This window comes from Artibeus jamaicensis, unplaced genomic scaffold (assembly GCF_021234435.1).
Source record: "Artibeus jamaicensis isolate MK-2021 breed Jamaican fruit bat unplaced genomic scaffold, CSHL_Jam_final scaffold_612, whole genome shotgun sequence".
Taxonomy (NCBI): domain Eukaryota; kingdom Metazoa; phylum Chordata; class Mammalia; order Chiroptera; family Phyllostomidae; genus Artibeus; species Artibeus jamaicensis.
The window spans coordinates 108,205-125,141 of NW_026522049.1; the positions used below are offsets into that span (position 1 = coordinate 108,205).

Sequence of the window (16,937 nt, forward strand, 5' to 3'; positions counted from 1 at the left end):
AGATCAGCCTGACCAGGTCCTTAAAGAGAGTTCCCCCAGCACCTGGAGGAAAGGCTGAGGTTCACACGGTCAGCAGCTCTCCCAGAATGTCCCGCCCCCACTCCCAGGAACTCGAGCATACGCCATTGTGCCCAGGCAGCTGAAATTCCTTCACAGCGAGGTTTCTTGGTGTCCCCCTGGGCGCTGAGAAATGGTGTCCCTCCCTCCCTCCTTCCTTTCTCCAGCCAACTGTGCACAGCCATCCCAGCTGCAAACAGGCTGGCGGGCTGGGCGCCCTCCCGTCCGAGCTCAGCCGCTGCCTCTGCTGCAGATGGCGCACGCTCCCCGCTCCAGCGCCTGCTAGCCAGCAGCCCGCACCCTCCCGGTGCAGCAGCATGCGGGCGCTGTGACGTTCTCGGATAAATGCCCTGTAACTGTGTAGGCGAATGAAAGCTAAAAATAAGAACGGAAAATCTATCATTAAGGTATCATTGCGCCAGCGCAGCTATTTGAAGGCTCCCATAGTCCCCAGCGCCTGCATTTGAAGCCTGCCCTCAGGCTTTGGGGGGTATTTGCAGAAAACTCCCGGCATGGGCTAGCCCGCCAGACCTCAGGGTGCTTGGATGGCGCCTGTAATTATGGCAACACTGAAAATAAAGCGATACTCCCCTCCCCTCCCCGCTTCACCTCCTGGATTGCCCTTATGTCGCTGGGGAAGCTACTTTGAGTGGGGCTGGATACGAAAATGAATGTGACCTGGCTGATTATGCAAAGATTAGGATTAAAACGCTCTTTTAGATCCATCTTACATCCACCTTCCTCCACCCAACTTGGATCAAAAAATAAAGTACCAAGAGGAAGCCTTTGGAAAGAATGACAACCGGGACTTTACCCCAGGTCTCCTGCATCCGCAAGGGGGTGAAGGACGCAAACTCTGGAAGTACGAGCCTCCAGGGTTCCACAGGGTTAACAGAAAGTGATCTGATTTGCTTTTTAACACCCGAAGGGGAGAGGAGAGACCGGGGCGGGCAGACGGGTTGTGTTTGTGCGCGTGTGTCCGGGAGAGGGAGGAGGTGCTAAGGTACAGCCTGCGTGGCTCTGCGCCTGGCAGGCTGCGTGTGTGTCCCTGTCCACGCCGCTGAAACGGGCTCTTCGAGGGATCGGTGTCACATGACTCCGCCTGCCCCTCACCAGCGAGGCAGCTCCCCACTCCCTCAGTTTCCCAGGTGGCAAGGAGCAGAGTCTTGTGGCATCTCTTGGGCCCCACGGCTCTGCGGAGCGGAGAAGAGGGCTCGGCAGGGAATGGTACATCTGGATTGCAGAAGCCGTGGCTAGGTGCCAGATCCTGGAGTGTAGATATTTGGGGGGGGAGGGGAGAGCAAAAAGGAGCGAGCCAGTGCCAGAGAGGCAGCACGCAGCGCACTGACTGGGGGCCACCGGGGCTGCCGGGAGAAGATGTAAGCGCGGGGGTCTAGCTGGCCTCGAAGCACCATGCAGAAGGGGATCCGGCTGAACGATGGCCATGTCGCGTCCCTGGGGCTGCTGGCGCGCAAGGACGGCACACGCAAAGGCTACCTGAGCAAACGGAGTTCGGACAATACAAAATGGCAAACCAAGTGGTTTGCGCTACTGCAGAACCTGCTCTTCTACTTCGAAAGCGACTCCAGCTCGCGGCCCTCAGGGCTCTACCTGCTGGAGGGCTGCGTCTGCGATCGCGCGCCCTCCCCCAAGCCTGCGCTCTCAGCCAAGGAGCCACTGGAGAAACAGGTGAGGACAGCGCTGCACCTAACCTCTCACCACCCCGGGGCTCGGGGCCTCCGGCTAGCCAACTGGCCAGTAGGACCCAAACTTTGGTTCCTGCACTTTTAGCACCCCTGGCTCAGAACAGGGTTGACCCAAGCGGGTGGGTGACCCCGAGGGTGGGTGGAGGGTGCAGGGACTGCAGGGCAGGGAGTAGGTGCGGGTTGCGGCTGCCCTTCACAGGGAAGCTTCCTGGGAGTGGGGCCAGCTGGGCCAGGAGGTGAGATGTGAAGGGAGATGGGTCCCAGAGGCCAGACAGAGATGATGAATGTGAATCTACATCCAGCCCCAAATGGTGCTCCCCATCTCCAGCCCCACCCCTCCGCCCAGGAGAGCCCCTGTTGTCTGCTCAGTCCTGGGAGGTGTGATTTCCAGTGAGAGGCAGGGGCAGGGCGAGAGGGAGGTATCCCAGTGCCGCAGACCCAGTCTTGCCTCACTGCAGCCAGGAGCAAAGAGGCAGTCAGCCTTTGCTGGCTGCGCCAAGTTCGGGGGTTGCGGTTCGCAGGGTCAGCTAGGTGACACTGACCAGTGATGGTTTCCCAGCTGGCCCTAGGCCCCAGCAACAAACCCAGGGGTTCCAAGCACCCCACGGAAGTGCTGTGGAGGCCACGGGCAGGACAAGGGGCGCCTGTCTCGCCCCCCCCCAACCCCGCACCTCCACCACCACCGCAGTCCCAGTTCCAGCTACAGCGCTGCTGCGCTTGCATTTCTTGAGCTGCCAGGCTAAAGGGCCAGGCCCAGATGTGAAGGGGCTTGGGCCCAGTGGGAGTGCACCTTCAGCGTGGAGGGAGGGATGTGCACCTGCCACCGCTGAGTGGGAACAAGGAGACAGAGCGCAATTTTTAAGCTCGATGCCCTCTCCAGAGGCATCTGGTTCACTCCCCTGCCAATGGAAAAATAAAGTGAAAAGCTGTGGATCCTAAAGTGTCAACACTGGAAGGGACCTGAGAGTTCCAGGGGAGCCCGGCCAGGTGGTTATCACCCAGATGAGGACTCCAAAGCCCAGAGAGAAGAAATTACTTGTCCAGTGTCATGCCAAGAATTGAAGCTACCTCAGGGCTCTGAGAAACAAGTGTGATCTCAGAAGCCATTGCTTCTGACTGGGGGTGGGGGATGGGAGCTGAACTGGCTGGTAAAAAGCATTGCCTGAAGTTGTCCCCTAACTGTCAAGGCAGCTCTGAGCCCTCTCTGCAGCACACCTCCCCCGTCCCTGTCCTCAGCCTGTGGAGCTGAGGGTGTGGACAAGAGTATTTGAAGGTGGGTTTCTGGGGATGACAAGCTGCATGGCAGGGGCTCCCAGATGGCAGAGGAGAGCAGAGAGCAGGCAGCTCCTTGGGCTGAAAAAGCACACAGGAGTCCAGAGGACCCACGTGGGAGAGCCAGACCCAGGCCAGGGAAGAGACACTGCTCTCAGCTTTTGGTAAATTGCCCCTACACCAGACCCAAAGCTGAGTTCCCAGGCTGGTAGGGAGAGGAGTGGAGGAAGCTGACTGGCTGCTGGGCTCACGGTGTCTGTTCCCAGCCCCTTGGAAGCCAGAAGCAGACCTGAGACTCATCTCCGCTCTGCAACTTCCTGTCAGTGGGATCTCAGGTCACACAACTTCTCTAAGCCTCTCTGTTTGTAATCTGCAGAATGGTGATCAGAACCCCTACTGTTCTGGGATTCTGTAAATACAATGAAATAATGTACAGGAACATAGGCTCACAACACATTTTAGTTAAATCTAAGTAACTCTTCATTGAATCTGAATTATATCCACTTGGACAGGGAATAAAGTCCTGACACAGAGTGTTAAAGCTGAAAGGAACCTCAGGGAGACTGTACAACCTCTGCTTCCTTTTTCACAGGGAGGGGGGGCTGAAGGCCAAGAAATCGGAAGGGACTTATCCAACACCACACAGTACATGTGTGGCGGAGTCAGACCTAGCATTTATCCCGTGTCTAACAATTCCTGAAAATGAAATCCTACATTAATTCCAGGTCATCCAGCCTGGGGCTCAGGCACTGACTCGTGCTAACAGTGGATTATGGGAGGAACAGGAGGGCAAAGCCAACTGATGGCCCCCACATGACAGGACACACATGTTCAGAGCCCTTCCCCGGAGTTCCACCCATCAGAGAGGCTCAGTGTGTTCAGTATGTTGCCCTCTTGTCACAAGAGAACATAACAGGGTCGGGAGCAGTGGCTGATTGTCTGGCGCAGCCCAGCTCAGGTCCAAATTTCCACCAAAGACGCACTGTGCCTTACACTTGTGCGGATGTTCCATTTGAATCCAGAGCATTTGCCACACATGGAAAAGGAGCCCCTCCTTTCACCTGTGCGAGTCTACAAAACTATCATTTTTTCCCCTCTAAATCTTTTTTTAAAGATTTTATTTATTTATTTTTACAGAGAGGGGAAGGGAAGGAGAAAGGGGGAGAAAGATCAATGTGTGGTTGCCTCTCACGTGTCCCCTACTGGGAACCTGGCCTGCAACCCAGACATGTGCCCTGACTGGGAACTGAAACAGCGACCCTTTGATTTGCAGACCCAAGCTCAATCCACTGAGCCACACCAGCCAGGGCCACCTTCTAAATCTTAGTGTAAAATGGATAACCCTAGCAGCTAGCTGCTCCATGTTTCTCCTTGACCCAGGTGCCCAAAGGCCCCCACAGAGCCCTGGCCAGATGCCGGGCTCCCAGCCACTCTGAGTGCATTTGCCTTGCATTTGGGTCCCCAGGAAGCCTTGACTCGAAACCTGCCTGCACGCAGCAGAGCATCCACACCAGGTGGCCTCCACGAGGCTGAGCATTTGTTTGAGTGGACTATCTTGTATCTCTGGTGAAGAAGTGGTTTTAGCAAGATATCATTTATACCCGGGTCTAAGCAAGCAGCTTCCACCCAGAAGGGCCAGGGACAGTTTCTAAAGGAACAGAAAGCGAATCTTGGCTGGTTGTCCCCCTGTGACAGGAATGAACAGGTAAGGGATACAGCACATAGTAGGTACACAGGAAATGCTTACTGAGTTGAACTTGCTGGTGTAGCATGCTAATTCCCCATTTTACATCCTAAGGGCTGACCAGGCTCCAAGTCCAGGCCCTGTGCTATGCCACAGGCCTAAGAAGCTGGCTTGTCACAGTCCCCAGGCTGCTAAATAAGGGTCCCTCGTGGTGCACAGTTGCTCTAAGATGGGATAGACAGGGTGCCAGGTTACAAAGGCACAGGGCATCATGCCCACCCTAACATGATGCACTCTCTTCTGGCTGCTTCTACACAGTCTGGCTGTGTTTGGTGCAGCCCCAGGGTCTTGGAGCTCAGGTCAGGGACGCTCAGGCCTCATGAAATCAGACTAGCACAGCCTGCTCCGTGCCCACTGGCCCCTCCCTGGCCTGGGCCCTACCTTCTCAGTGCTGACCTCCTCTCCTCCCGACCCGAAAGTCACACTCAGTGGCACAAGTCCCTGAACTCTGAGTTTGGGTTCAGCTTCCCCAGAGAATGACCCTTGATGTCCCTTGCCTGGCTTTGGCATGGAGTTACTCCAAATCTACTTTTCTCGCCCTCACTCCAAGGCCCCTGGAAAAAACTTCCAGCCACAGCTTCTCACGGGGGACCTGCTCAAACCAACCCCAGCAATCCCTTCACTCCCAAACAGGAGCAGGTACAATGTGCATCCTGGGGCTCTTCCTGAGTCACGGGGACAGAAGGGACACATCCAGCTCCTCTGAGTGCTGGCACTGGTGTGGCTGGGGGCCACAGAAGCTGAGGGGCTCACAGTGCCCGCTGTCCACCCACTGGGTGCCTTTCCCCAGAGACAAGAGGAAGCCCACTCCTGGCCTTGATCACAGGACATGTGCCTGGTGCCCAGTGGATTTGGATCTAAGGCTATGAGTGTGTCAGGTCCACAGAGAAGGGGCCAGCACTGCCCAGCCAGGCGACGGCGGAAACTTCTGTGGCTTTCCGACCCTACAGCTCCATCTCCCACCAAACCCTCACCTCACCTTCCTGTTGCTTTAGCGCTTTCAGATCCTGGGCCAAGGAGAAAAAGACAAATGCGAACGAAAGTAGGACGGACTATAGGTTGAGCGGAAAGCGACACCCCTCACACGCATACATGTGGCCCCAGCAACTCAGACGCGGGACGCTGGTGCCCTGGTGCCCTGGAAAGGCCGCGGTTCACTGTGCGGGGTGCCCAGAGCTGAAAAGGGGTTTTACAGTTCGGTCATTGAGCCCTAATTGGGACCAGGAAATACCAGATACCCGTGCCCAGCGCCTAGACTCATTCACGGTGACTTAACAGCTACTTAGGCCCTGTGGGTCCCGCGAAAAGGAAGCCTTGAGCCTTGGGCTCAAGCGCCCCCAGCAGAGGGGAGCCTTCAGGGCACTCGAAAATGACCACGTGCTGGGGCTGTCCCCTGACCCGCCGGGCCCCCGACCGCGCTGCCCGCCGCCAGGGGACCCTCTGAAGCACAAGCCAGACCAGGGCACGGAGCCAGGGGACGCGTCCAGGGCTCCAGCGCCCTTCGCAAGCGAGCAACGCGGAAGCGGAGGCCTGGGCCGAGGGCCGAGGGCCGCGCAGGGCCTTCGCCGCCCAGCCCCTCCCCCACACGGGCCCCCGGGCAGCGGCTCCCTCGCGGCCTCCCTGCGGCCACCAAGTCCTCTCCCCCAAGTCTCCTCTCCGCGGACTCTCGCCTTAGAGCCTCCTCCCCACGTTCACTCACCAGTCCGGGCTCCTCAGCTCAGGCAGGTGCCTGGGGTCTGAGCATGCGGCGAACCCAGCGCCCAGAGAACAGGCGGCATTCGGGCGGGGTTCCACTGAGTTACCTCGGGGTCCGGGCGGGGCGGAGGGCCGCTCAGGGCAAGGGGACCCCGAACGGACCCTCGGGCGGACGACGGTTAGGACACGTCGCAATACGGGACGGGAGCAACTCCCTCTGAGACCCGGCACTCGAGTAGGGCCCGGTGCGTGCCGTCGTCGTTGGGACGAGGCCCGCGCCGCATAGTCTCGCGAGAACGAAGTTGGAGGCGCGCGAGAGGCGGGCGGCTCTCCCGCGCTCCCGGGTCACGTGAGCACCGTCGCCGTAGACGCAGGCAGGGCACGCCCCCCACCAACCCGCAGACCCACTGTTCGCTCTTGAACAGAATTGAAGCCAGATAAAATTTCTTCTTTATTTGCGCTTTAAAAAACGTTGACCTCAGCCCAAACCCCCTGCCACGGGCCCTCCAGCCGTGACAGGGCGGGAATGCGGGTTCAGGTGTGTATCTCCCAGCAAAGCGCTTTGAAAATCAGACAAAAATACCCGGTCACAGGGAACGCAGTTTATTGAGCACCTACTGTGTGCCCGGCACCTCCCTTAATCGCTCCAGCAGTCCCGTGAGGGGGACACTGTTGACCCACTTTTGAGATGACAAAACTGAGGCCCGGAGACGTGCCGGCACTTGCTCGGGGTTACAGGGCGTGTCCACCCGGAGCCCGCACGAGAGCTCGGGTCTGCCTGACGCCAAAACCCGAGCTTTTTAACCTCCAGCCGCACAGAGACGTGGGCCGGGGGGGCGGAGGGTGCTGTTGGAGCCTACCGTCCTCTGCCAAGCTAAATGGAGAGAAAAAAAATTAACAGCAGTGAAACTATGTCACCGTCGGCCACGTGACTTGTGAAGGGGCGCTCGTTTCTGCTTGGGTCCCATGAGCGTTGCGGACAACACACCGAGGCAGCATCCACGCCCACCGTCCCGTTCCCTGGACTCCGTGGGAGCCTGGCGCGGGTGCCTGTGTGCCAGCAGCCAAGAACAGGCTCAGCCCCCGATGTTTATGCAGGAGCGCTGGTGACGCGTGGACTTGGCAGGGCCCCAGAACACTGCCAACGCCCAAACGCCTCTGCGAGGACGACTGTCGTGCAGGGAGCAGCTGGGAGCCTTGGACACCCCCCACTGCTGGTCCCCCACTCAGGGAGGGCCATGCAACCCCTCAGATGCACAGCCTCTACTCAGCTCATTCACTGAGCACCTTGCCTCTGACAACCAGACGGTGTTAGGGAAAAGCTACGGGTTTCCAGCCACACAGGCTAGCTTTGCATATTGGTTGTGCCACCTCCTAGCTTGGGAAGGTCTGCAAGCTCTCTGAGCCTCAGTTTTCCTGAGCCTCAGACCATAACAGAGCCGGCCTGGCAGCCCTGTCCTAAGTAGTAAACTGGTGGCTATTTGGAACATCCTAGCATAACACAGTAGGTCTTATCGATAAACTGCAGCTGTCACAGAGTCAGCTTTCACCTTTAGGACCAGGTCTTCCTCAGGGAAACAATGGGTCACCCAGGCCTCTGCCAGGTTCAAAGCAAGTCAACACTGAGCCCCAACCCTGGACATGAAGTTAGGATAGCGCATTTGAACAGGAAGAACTTGTGGGGTTCTGAAAAATTCTGAGCAAGGTGGTCCTGCAAGAGAAAAAATGGTTGCTGTGGAAGTCCACTTCACCCCTGGTAGCCACCCCATCCCCAGCCCTGTTAGTCTGACCTCCTAAGTCCCTCTCAGACCCCTGACCCCCACCTATGTCCCTCTCACCCTCTATCACTAGAGTCTAGATTGCTGTCACCTCTCACCTAGACTTAGGTGGTGGCCTCATAACTGGTGTACTGGTCAGGAGGGGCCAGGTTATGCTGCAGTGACAAGCAAGCCACACCCTGAGTTTAATGGGCAGTGGGGGGGGAGGTCCAGTTTTCATCCCGTGAAAGCTCCAAGTGCTGTGTCCGAACCTTCCTGCTCAGCCACCACCCAGATAAGATAACTTTCACAGACTGCAGCCTGCAGAGTCCTTCCCACCCTGAGCACGTTGGATCAGTACACAGTAACCCCCAGTGGCTATGGGACCTGGGGAGCCAGGCTTCTCATCTGGCACATGAGGCTCAGCTGGATGGAGCTCATCTCTGAACAGATAAGTAGTGACTGTCTCTTCCAGGCCCCAAGTTCTCACTGCGAGTCAATGCCAGGGTCAGAACTTGAGCCAGGCCTCCAGTTTGGGGTCATTAAAGTGAGTGGACATCCAGGCCAACCGTTACATTCGGAAAGTTAATACATTAAAGACTAGATCTTACTAATTCGACAAAGCAAATGACACCTGTTTCCTCTGAAAAGTGAGATAATTATTTTCAAAAAGATACTTCTAGTTGAGTTCTTAGGTTTTCCAGATTGGAAAATCCAACTCAGACCTTAAAAGCCTTTTATAATTAGTTATAGAAAAGCAAATAAACGACTTTTTTGTTTTTACAAAGAGAAGCTGAAGGGCAGATGTATTGGACAAGTTCATCCAGCAAACATCAGAGAGGTGGCTGGTGGGAAGGTCAGGGGCAGGCTGGTGCATTGTGAGGACAGATGGAACAAGGTGCATGCCGGACCAACCCATGTGACGTCTGTGGTCTGGGGGAGCTCCCACGAAAGCCAGGATGGGTCAGCAGTTTGGAGCGCCGCGCAGACACAGGCCCTGGGCTGTGGGTTGAGCCCTGTGCAGGGCCTCTTCCCAGGCTTTTCCGTTCTGACCTTACATCACTGCTCACACCCCTTTGGCTGCACGCGGGAGTGTAAGGTGTGCAGCAGGGCGCTCCCGGAGGCAGGACTCAGGCCTGAGCAGGGTGACCAGACAGAGCAGGGGAGACTGACAGGGGGACAGGGGCCTGAGGCAGGCACTCAGCTTTCAGAGAGAGTCCTGGGGAGTCGCTGACTTGAGAACTCAGAGGCACAGATTGAGCCGGAATGAGGCCACTTGTAGTGGGGGCAGAGGGCTGTTAAGTGGGGTGCAGCGTCCTGTGTAGCCACATCAGGTGAGGGCTGTTGTGGGGGTGCGGGCAGTCCGGGCCTCTCTGGATTGGTACAGAAGCACCAGTGGGGCCAGCAGAGACCAGCATGTCCATCGAGCAGGCCCGACTGGGAAACACTGTACCCAGGGAGGCCCTGCTCTGCGCCAGGCATGAGGGTGGCGCAGCCGGGTCGGGAGGAGCCATGGCTGAGGAGCATACACTCTGCTGTGGAAGTGGTGACAGAGGTTAGAAGACACACCAGGGGTGGCCTGGCCTGGGTCAGGATGAGACCTCTTCCCGCAAGGGCTGGAGGACAGCGTGGCCTCCCTGGGATCCTAAGGGTGAGAGGTGAGAGGGGACCTGGGGTGTGCAGGCATGAGGAGGAGCCTGGGTGGACAGCCCCTTACTGAGGGAGGAGGGGGAGAGATGGACTCCAGGCCAGGGCCGTGCACGTGAGCGTGCAAAAATGCATGTGCGCACACACACAACTGGCACCCCTTAGGGTTCTCTCTAGCACGGCCCCTGTCCACTGGGATATCGGGCAGTGTGAGGCAGAGAGGGCTGGCTGAGTGAGGATGGCAGCTGGGACCCCAGCCCTGAGGATGGCCAGCGGAGAGCAGGCAACACCCAGCCTGGAGAAGCTGGCCCTGGCTGACCAGGGCACCAGAGTGGGACCCAGTAAGGGGTGAGGGTGACCACGAGGGCCAGCATCCAAGCCTCCCCCTTTGGAGGACGCCATGAGCAGGGGCCCAGTGGGTCCAGATTCTAGCCATGCTGAATTAAGAAGCCCAGGGGCAGGGAGACCAGAAGGGGGCCGTTCTGTGGTCCAGGCGGGCCATGCGGAAGCTCTGGGGCAGAGAGTGGCAGCAAGGACGGGGAAAGCAGAGTCCAGACATGTTAAACAGCACAGGACTTGGCTGCCAGTGGACATCGGGAATGAGAAAGACACCAGAACTGAGGTTGATGTAAAGATGGCCAGAAACCGTTGACCTGGCGGGTAAGAGCCCTTTGACCTGAACACAAGCCTCACTGGGTGTATAAGCCCCTCCCAGGCCTTGCCCTCACAGCGGCGGCTGCATCGTGTGTGTGTGCAGTCCCATCCGTGGGAGAGTTTTTAACTCCTTTAACATAAAACGACAGAAGTTTACTCACAGTTCTGGGGGCCCGAAGGCTCTGCAGGATAGTCTTTCCTGCTTCTTCCCGCGCTGACGATTGCGGGCCGCCCTAGGCGTCACGTGACCCACAGACGCAGTTGTCCCACACCTGCCTCCCTGCTTGCATGTCACGTCTCCCACTGTGACCTTATCTTGACTTGCATCCGTCTGCAAAGATCCGGTTTGCAAACACTCACAGGTGCCAGGTACATGTGGATTTTAGGGAACGCTGTGTACATGCATGTGAATGCACACGCAAGCATGCTTCCCTGGGCAGGCCGAGTCCAGCCAGCACCTGGACCGTGCAGACGACCCCTCGGGTCCGCAGACCATCCCTGAGCATTCTGCCACCGAGGGGCTCCCGCAACACCCTCTGTTTTACGCAACCCTGTGAAGTGGGCGGCATTCTCTGCCTTGAGTGGAAAAAGAAATACAGAAGTAAAGAGACAGGGTGGGGTCCCCAAGTCTAAATAATAAATGAAAAATTTAAATCCAAGTCCCAGAGGGGACTCCCCGGAACACTGGTCTAGTGGGACGTTGCCAGATCTTCCAAGGAATGAAAGCCGAAGGGCTTTGGGGTGAACCGACTTGGGGAAAGGGTCCTGCACCGCGAGGCAGCTCGGGGCCTTCACGGTGGGAATGCACCTCCCACTGTCCCCAAAGGGTCATAGACGTGGTTCATGGGGAGCCAGTGCCCCACCCCCCACAGGGCCCTACCACCACCCATGCCCTGGAGGCCAATGCAGTGTCACCTGCTTGTGGCTTTTGCTGTTAGTCAGTAAGCCCAGCCGCTGTGACATGGCAGTATGTCCTTTGGGGGGATCGCTTATGGGAAGAAATTCAGAGCAGCTCCCGTGAAAGAGGGGACTCCATTGGGACCACTATGGTGGTCGTGAATGGGACCCCAGGAGAAAACGCCCACCTGAGTCTCCCAGGCCCAGACTAAACCTGTCCCGCCACTCAGCCTCGCCCACCCCTCCCCCACTGTCCTTACCTGGAGCTTGTGCCTGCCCTGGGAGCCCCACCCACTGTCCTTGTGTCTCCCCTGCCCTCGGGCTCTTCACCTTCACACCCCAGTGCCAAGTCCAGGGCCAAACCCCACGGTTGGTGCTCAGTGAAGCCTTGTTGTCCCGACTCCTCTGCCTTCCTGCTGTGTGGCCTTCAGCAGGTGGCTCAATGTCTCTGAGCCTCAGGTTCATCCACTGGAAAACAGGTGCTAATACCTGTTCTCGCTGGGGAATGTGGGAATAAACAGGTCCTGGGAGACACACACGCATGAGCCCATCGTCTCTGGAGAGGGGGAAGCTCTAGGCACCCACCTGTGGCGCCCCCTCCGCCTGCTTCCGTCCTGAGGCGGAGGGGTGCCCACCGGAGCCTCGCGGATTCAGTTATTTGAGTCTGCGGCTGACATTTCCTTCCCTGGCCCCAGTTATCTGTTTCCTAGGAAACAAGTGAGAGACATTGACTGCAACAACCCACACACACACACACACACACACACGCACGCACCCTGGCTGCCACCCAGACTGACAATTAACAGAAATACAGTAAATGTCAGCAGAAGCTAAAAATAGTTTACGCGCCCCACCTTGTACCGTTGCGCCTGCCGCCCTGACACCCAGGGACAGAGGGAGGCAGGGCTGCGCCGGGACCTCTTCCGTATGGTCAGGCCCCAGGGTCCTGCCTGCCCAGCTCCTCTGGGTTCTTCAGGACCAGACCCAGGGGCCTCCACAGGCTGCCCCCTGTGTGGTGCCCATTCACCATCTGTCTCCCTGATGCCTCTCCAACTCCCTCTCGACCCGAGGCTGCCCCCCTCAGCCCATTCTGCAGCCTGGAGAGACAAGGCACACAGGACGGCAAGCCCATCCCCCCCACCTCACCCCTCCCTGACCCTGTAAATCTGCCCTCCATCCTGCCAATGTCCCCAGTCTACGGCACCCCTCACCCCCGAACCAGGTGCCCCAGCCAGAAACCTGGGAATGATCCTTTTGGTTCAAGTCTGCTTCTGCTCAGCCCACCGCCCTGCCTTGTCCCCCTGCCCAGCCCGGTTCTGGAACCCAGGACCAAGGCCCGTCCTCCGGGAAGCCCCTCACTTCCATTGAACTGAAACCCGCTGCACCCCAGGAATGACGGCAGCCGTGCGCATACCAGGCCTGGGGCATCGTTCTAAGCGCTTTAGGTGCATTAAGGCACCTACCGCCGTGACAGGTGTGTGTCTGCTCCCCGGGAGCCTGGGGGACAGGGCCTGGAGGCGGCCAGCTCTAACTCAGTCACCTGCACGCAACAGAGGTGGCCTCCGGGGGGCGCTCCGGGACTGAGTCCGTCTCTTCCCCTCTCTGCCCCCAAGGACTTGGAAGAGTGCTTGGTAAATTTGGGGGGTGACTTAAACTCACGCTACACCAACTGGGTACCTCGGGAGGTTCTCCTCGTGTTTTCCCCGCAGCGCACGTGGTGGCAGAAAACTGGCTGGTTTTGCAATTTGTTGGTGACTGGGGCGTTGTGGGCTCTCGCAATACCCTAAGTATAGGTTCTGCTTCACCACACAGAGCCCGCCTCAATCAGGACTCTGAGCGCACTAAGTAGCTCAGCGCTCAGACCATCACGGCGAAGGCACCGGTGCCCAGCGGACGCGGCTGCACGCGTCTTGCAAACAGCCGGACTGTCAGGCGCTGCGGCTTCTGGGGACGACCCCGGTAATCGGAGATTTCCTCTCTGTGCAGCATTACTTCACGGTCAACTTCAGCCAGGAGAACCAGAAGGCCTTGGAGCTGAGGACAGAGGATGCGAAGGACTGTGACGAGTGGGTGGCGGCCATCGCTCACGCCAGGTACGTCCCCTGCCCCAGGGTCAGGCCACAGAAACGGAACGCAGGCCCGATGCAGCGAGCCCACACCTCTGGAAGAGGGGCCGTGGCGGAGGAGAGGACTGGGGATGGAAGCTTGGCAGGGTCTCCCTCAGAGCCCGGGAGCTCGGGGTCACTTCCCTGGGTGCCACAGGGACGGAGAGGCCGTGAGGAGCAGCGTGGCTTCACTCAGGCTCACTCCTGTTTTCGTATCAGTGAAACTGAGCGCCGTTTGGTTGGGTGACGGGTTTTATGGATACATCACAGCAGAAGGTTGCTCCCAGCCGGACGCATCCGGCTGCTCAGCCACAAAACCGGTCCCACATTCCCTCGGGGCCTCGGTTCTCTCCCCCGCAGACTGAAATCCTTATGCCGCTCTGCGATCTGACACAGGGGCGGGGGCCCTGCAGCGTGGGCCCCTTCCTGAGGGAGACCCGCGGGGCCCTGGCAGAAAAGCAGGGCAGGAGTGTGTCCTGCAGAGGTTGGAGGCTCCAGGCTGGACTGAGTCTTAGGGGTCCTGGGCTATCACCCCAAATAACCCCTCTGCAGAGCTGAGGACTGCGGAGGGGGCGGCCAGGACACCCAGACGTACCTGGATGAGTGGTAGCTCTTCCTGGCTCAGTGGATATTGCTGTTTCTGTGTCTGTCTTCCTGCAGAATGTGGGGTGGGGACCAGTGCAATTTTGGCATTCCCAGGGCCTGCTGCTCAGCAAAGGGGGGCTGGGCAGAAGAATGTGAGGATAGATGCACGGACTGAGGATGGACGCAAGGACGCATGCTGTAAGGAAGATGAATGGAGGGTGGATAAATGATTGAGGAGAGGGTGTCAAAAGGAAGGAAGGAAGGAAGGAAGGAAGGAAGGAAGGAAGGAAGGAAGGAAGGAAGGAAGGAAGGAAGGAAGGAAGGAAGGATTGACAGACAGATGGATTCTACGGCCCTTTCTTGACCTTTGCTCACCAGAAGCCCTTTATGATGGCCACGGCCCTGACCTTAGCCTTGAGGTCAGGCTGTCTCCATCCCTGTCTTCAAGGACTATCTGTCCAAATTAGCTACAGAGACCAGGTCGTCAGACACACACTGTGTCTGGGAGTTGGGGTCCTCTCCCGAGGGCGCTGGGTCGTGAGCCCCACTCAGACTGGGTCCCTCGGGCTAAACGGGCCGTGCCTCACCTGCCACATCCACCCGTCCACAGCTACCGGACCCTGGCCACCGAGCACGAGGCGCTGATGCAGAAGTACCTGCACCTGCTGCAGATCGTGGAGACGGAGAAGACGGTGGCCAAGCAGCTGCGGCAGCAGATCGAGGACGGGGAGGTCGAGATCGAGCGGCTGAAGGCAGAGGTGACCTTCCTCACCACCACCCCCCCCAGCCTGCAACCCCGGGCTCCTCAGGATCAGGGGGCAGATGACAGGACAGGAGACAACTCCCAGCCACTGCCGTGCCAGCCTCCAAACCTAAGATCAGTGATGCTGGCGGAACGGGAAGGTCCCCTGTTCAGAGCGGGGTTCTGATCCTGTCTCTGCCAACTAAAACCACAACCCGGGGAGAATCCACCAACCGCTCTTGGCCTCCCCTTCTCACGGGCTTTTCTTCTCTAACCCTCAGAGCAGCAAGGACAGAGTGAGATCATTTGTGGGCAGATCCCTAGTTTCTGTGCCAACAAACACACTGACTAAGCCTTCAGCATCACCGGCCCAAGGCCCTGGGGGCACAGGGTCCCTGGTAGGTCATACAGTGTGGCTCCTGGCTCCAGGCCAAGGAGCCCCTCCCCTCTGAGTGCCCCGATGGGAGCTCGCCAGGCAGCAGGTACTAAGGGGAGCTTCCTGGGGTTTCACTATCACCCGTGTGGTCCACACATCAGCCGCTCATTAGAAACGCAGAATCCCAGAACTCCTGAGCCAGAATCCGCCCTTTAACAGCATTCCAGGGTTCGTGAAAGTTTGGGAGGCTAGCTCTCAGTCCCCGCAGTGCCCCTCGCCCACTGTCCACCCCCCACCAGCAGGTCATCGTGGCCCTGCACCCCCTCACCCCACCGCTGTGCTCAGAACCACCGGGCCACATCGCACAAAGACGGTGGACCCTGAGCTTAGGTGGGAAAGAAGGAAACGCAGATTCCAGCAGTCAGGGAGCGATGGAAGGTGGACACCACAAGGCCCCGGCTGCAGTTGGGGAGGTCAGTCTCCCCTCCCATGGCCCGCTGTTCCAACCCGGGGCAGACGGGTGACTCCCGACCTTCACCCCGCCAGCTCCCCTGACTCTGCACCATGATGTACCCTGTGCCTAGATGAGGGGCGGGCGGAGGCCTGGCTGAGTCAGCCCCCTAATGCCCCAGGTACTGCCGGAAGTTGCCCACCGCACCTGGTTGTGCAGAACGAACAAGAACCTCAGCCTGGGGCTCCAGCTCCGGCCAAGCTTCCCGTTCGCCCCAGGCCCTCCAGCCCCCACCGGGCACCTTCAGGCTGCCTCAGCCGAGCTGGGACGGGCTCCCAGGTCCGCCGTCTGCTCCCCAGTCTGTCCACTTTGCCCGAGCCCCTCACACAGCTCCGGCATGGGCACCTGTCCTGTCTCTGGACCAGCTGGTTCACTCTCAGACTAGTCCCCTCTGTGGGTGGCCTCGGGGTCTGCCCTGGCCCCGCATACACCCCTGCATCCAAGTGGAACCCCTGTGAGGGACCTGTATTCAAACCCCAGTGCCAGGGCATCAGCTCACGGTCAGAGCGTCCAGGTGTCACTCACTCGTGACAGGCCTCAGCCCACCTGAGGACTGAGCCTCACCGTCTCCCCCAGCTCCTCACCCGTCCCCCAGGCTCCTGTGATGCCCGTGGCTGTGAGCTGGGCGCCTCTGAGCCTCTGGACATGCTGGCACCGTGAGGAATGCCCCTGTCACCCCCACACGTCCCTGTCTGGGAAACCCTCCTGGGGACTCCCTGCCCCGCTCCCGTGGGCTCCCACCCTCGGCGTGGCCCCCAGCCCCCCGAGGGCAGGCCTGTGTCCTCCATCACCCCTGCCTGGCAGAGGAGGCGCTCGGTGAGGGCTCCCTGGGTGGATGGGCGTCAGGGTCTGTGGGGGGAACCAGAGAGATGGAGGTGTCGCCCCTGTGGCCTGAGTGTGGGGCACAGAGCCGTGGGCACAAAAGCAGGGCTCCATGGGGACCCGAGCCTGAAGTGACGCAGTTCATGGCCAGCACACTCATGGGTTTGGGTTGCTTGTGCCTTAGAGGGGCTGGGAGGGGGGGGGTGGAGGGCAGAGAAGGGGCGGGCGCCAGGGTGGTGGGGGCAGGGGCACGAAGCAGGGTAGTTGTAAGAGCCCCTGTGCGTGCGAGGCAGGAGCCCTTTTGTGGGAATTCAGGGCGACGCTTCCAGTTGAGTGCACCCTGCTCCAGGGCACAGGTCATTTCCAA

The 16,937-nt window shown here is 58.9% G+C and overlaps 1 protein-coding gene and 1 long non-coding RNA gene across 5 annotated transcripts in view; one reads left to right on the top strand and one right to left on the bottom strand.

Annotated features, from left to right (window-relative positions):
• The first annotated feature begins 1,424 nt into the window (after positions 1 to 1,424).
• Positions 1,425 to 16,937, top strand: part of RASGRF1 (Ras protein specific guanine nucleotide releasing factor 1) — a 51,279-nt gene continuing 35,766 nt past the window's right edge. For both annotated transcript variants that reach the window (XM_037155929.2, XM_053658989.1), the window contains exons 1-3: positions 1,425 to 1,746; positions 13,416 to 13,522; positions 14,730 to 14,877. In XM_037155929.2, the coding sequence (XP_037011824.2) occupies positions 1,471 to 1,746; positions 13,416 to 13,522; positions 14,730 to 14,877 (531 nt within the window). In that variant the 5' untranslated portion in view covers positions 1,425 to 1,470. The remainder of the gene's footprint in view (positions 1,747 to 13,415; positions 13,523 to 14,729; positions 14,878 to 16,937) is intronic.
• On the bottom strand, positions 8,612 to 16,737 carry LOC119057247 (uncharacterized). Of its 3 annotated transcripts, none has more exons than XR_005084042.2 (6): positions 14,130 to 16,737; positions 13,107 to 13,463; positions 11,760 to 12,135; positions 11,448 to 11,520; positions 10,694 to 10,863; positions 8,612 to 9,876 (listed from the first exon to the last, which is right to left on the bottom strand). It is a non-coding gene; the product is annotated as an uncharacterized LOC119057247 (long non-coding RNA). The 3 variants fall into 3 exon arrangements; XR_008390426.1 differs by having other exon boundaries at positions 8,612 to 9,766; positions 10,694 to 11,108; XR_005084041.2 differs by having other exon boundaries at positions 10,694 to 11,108.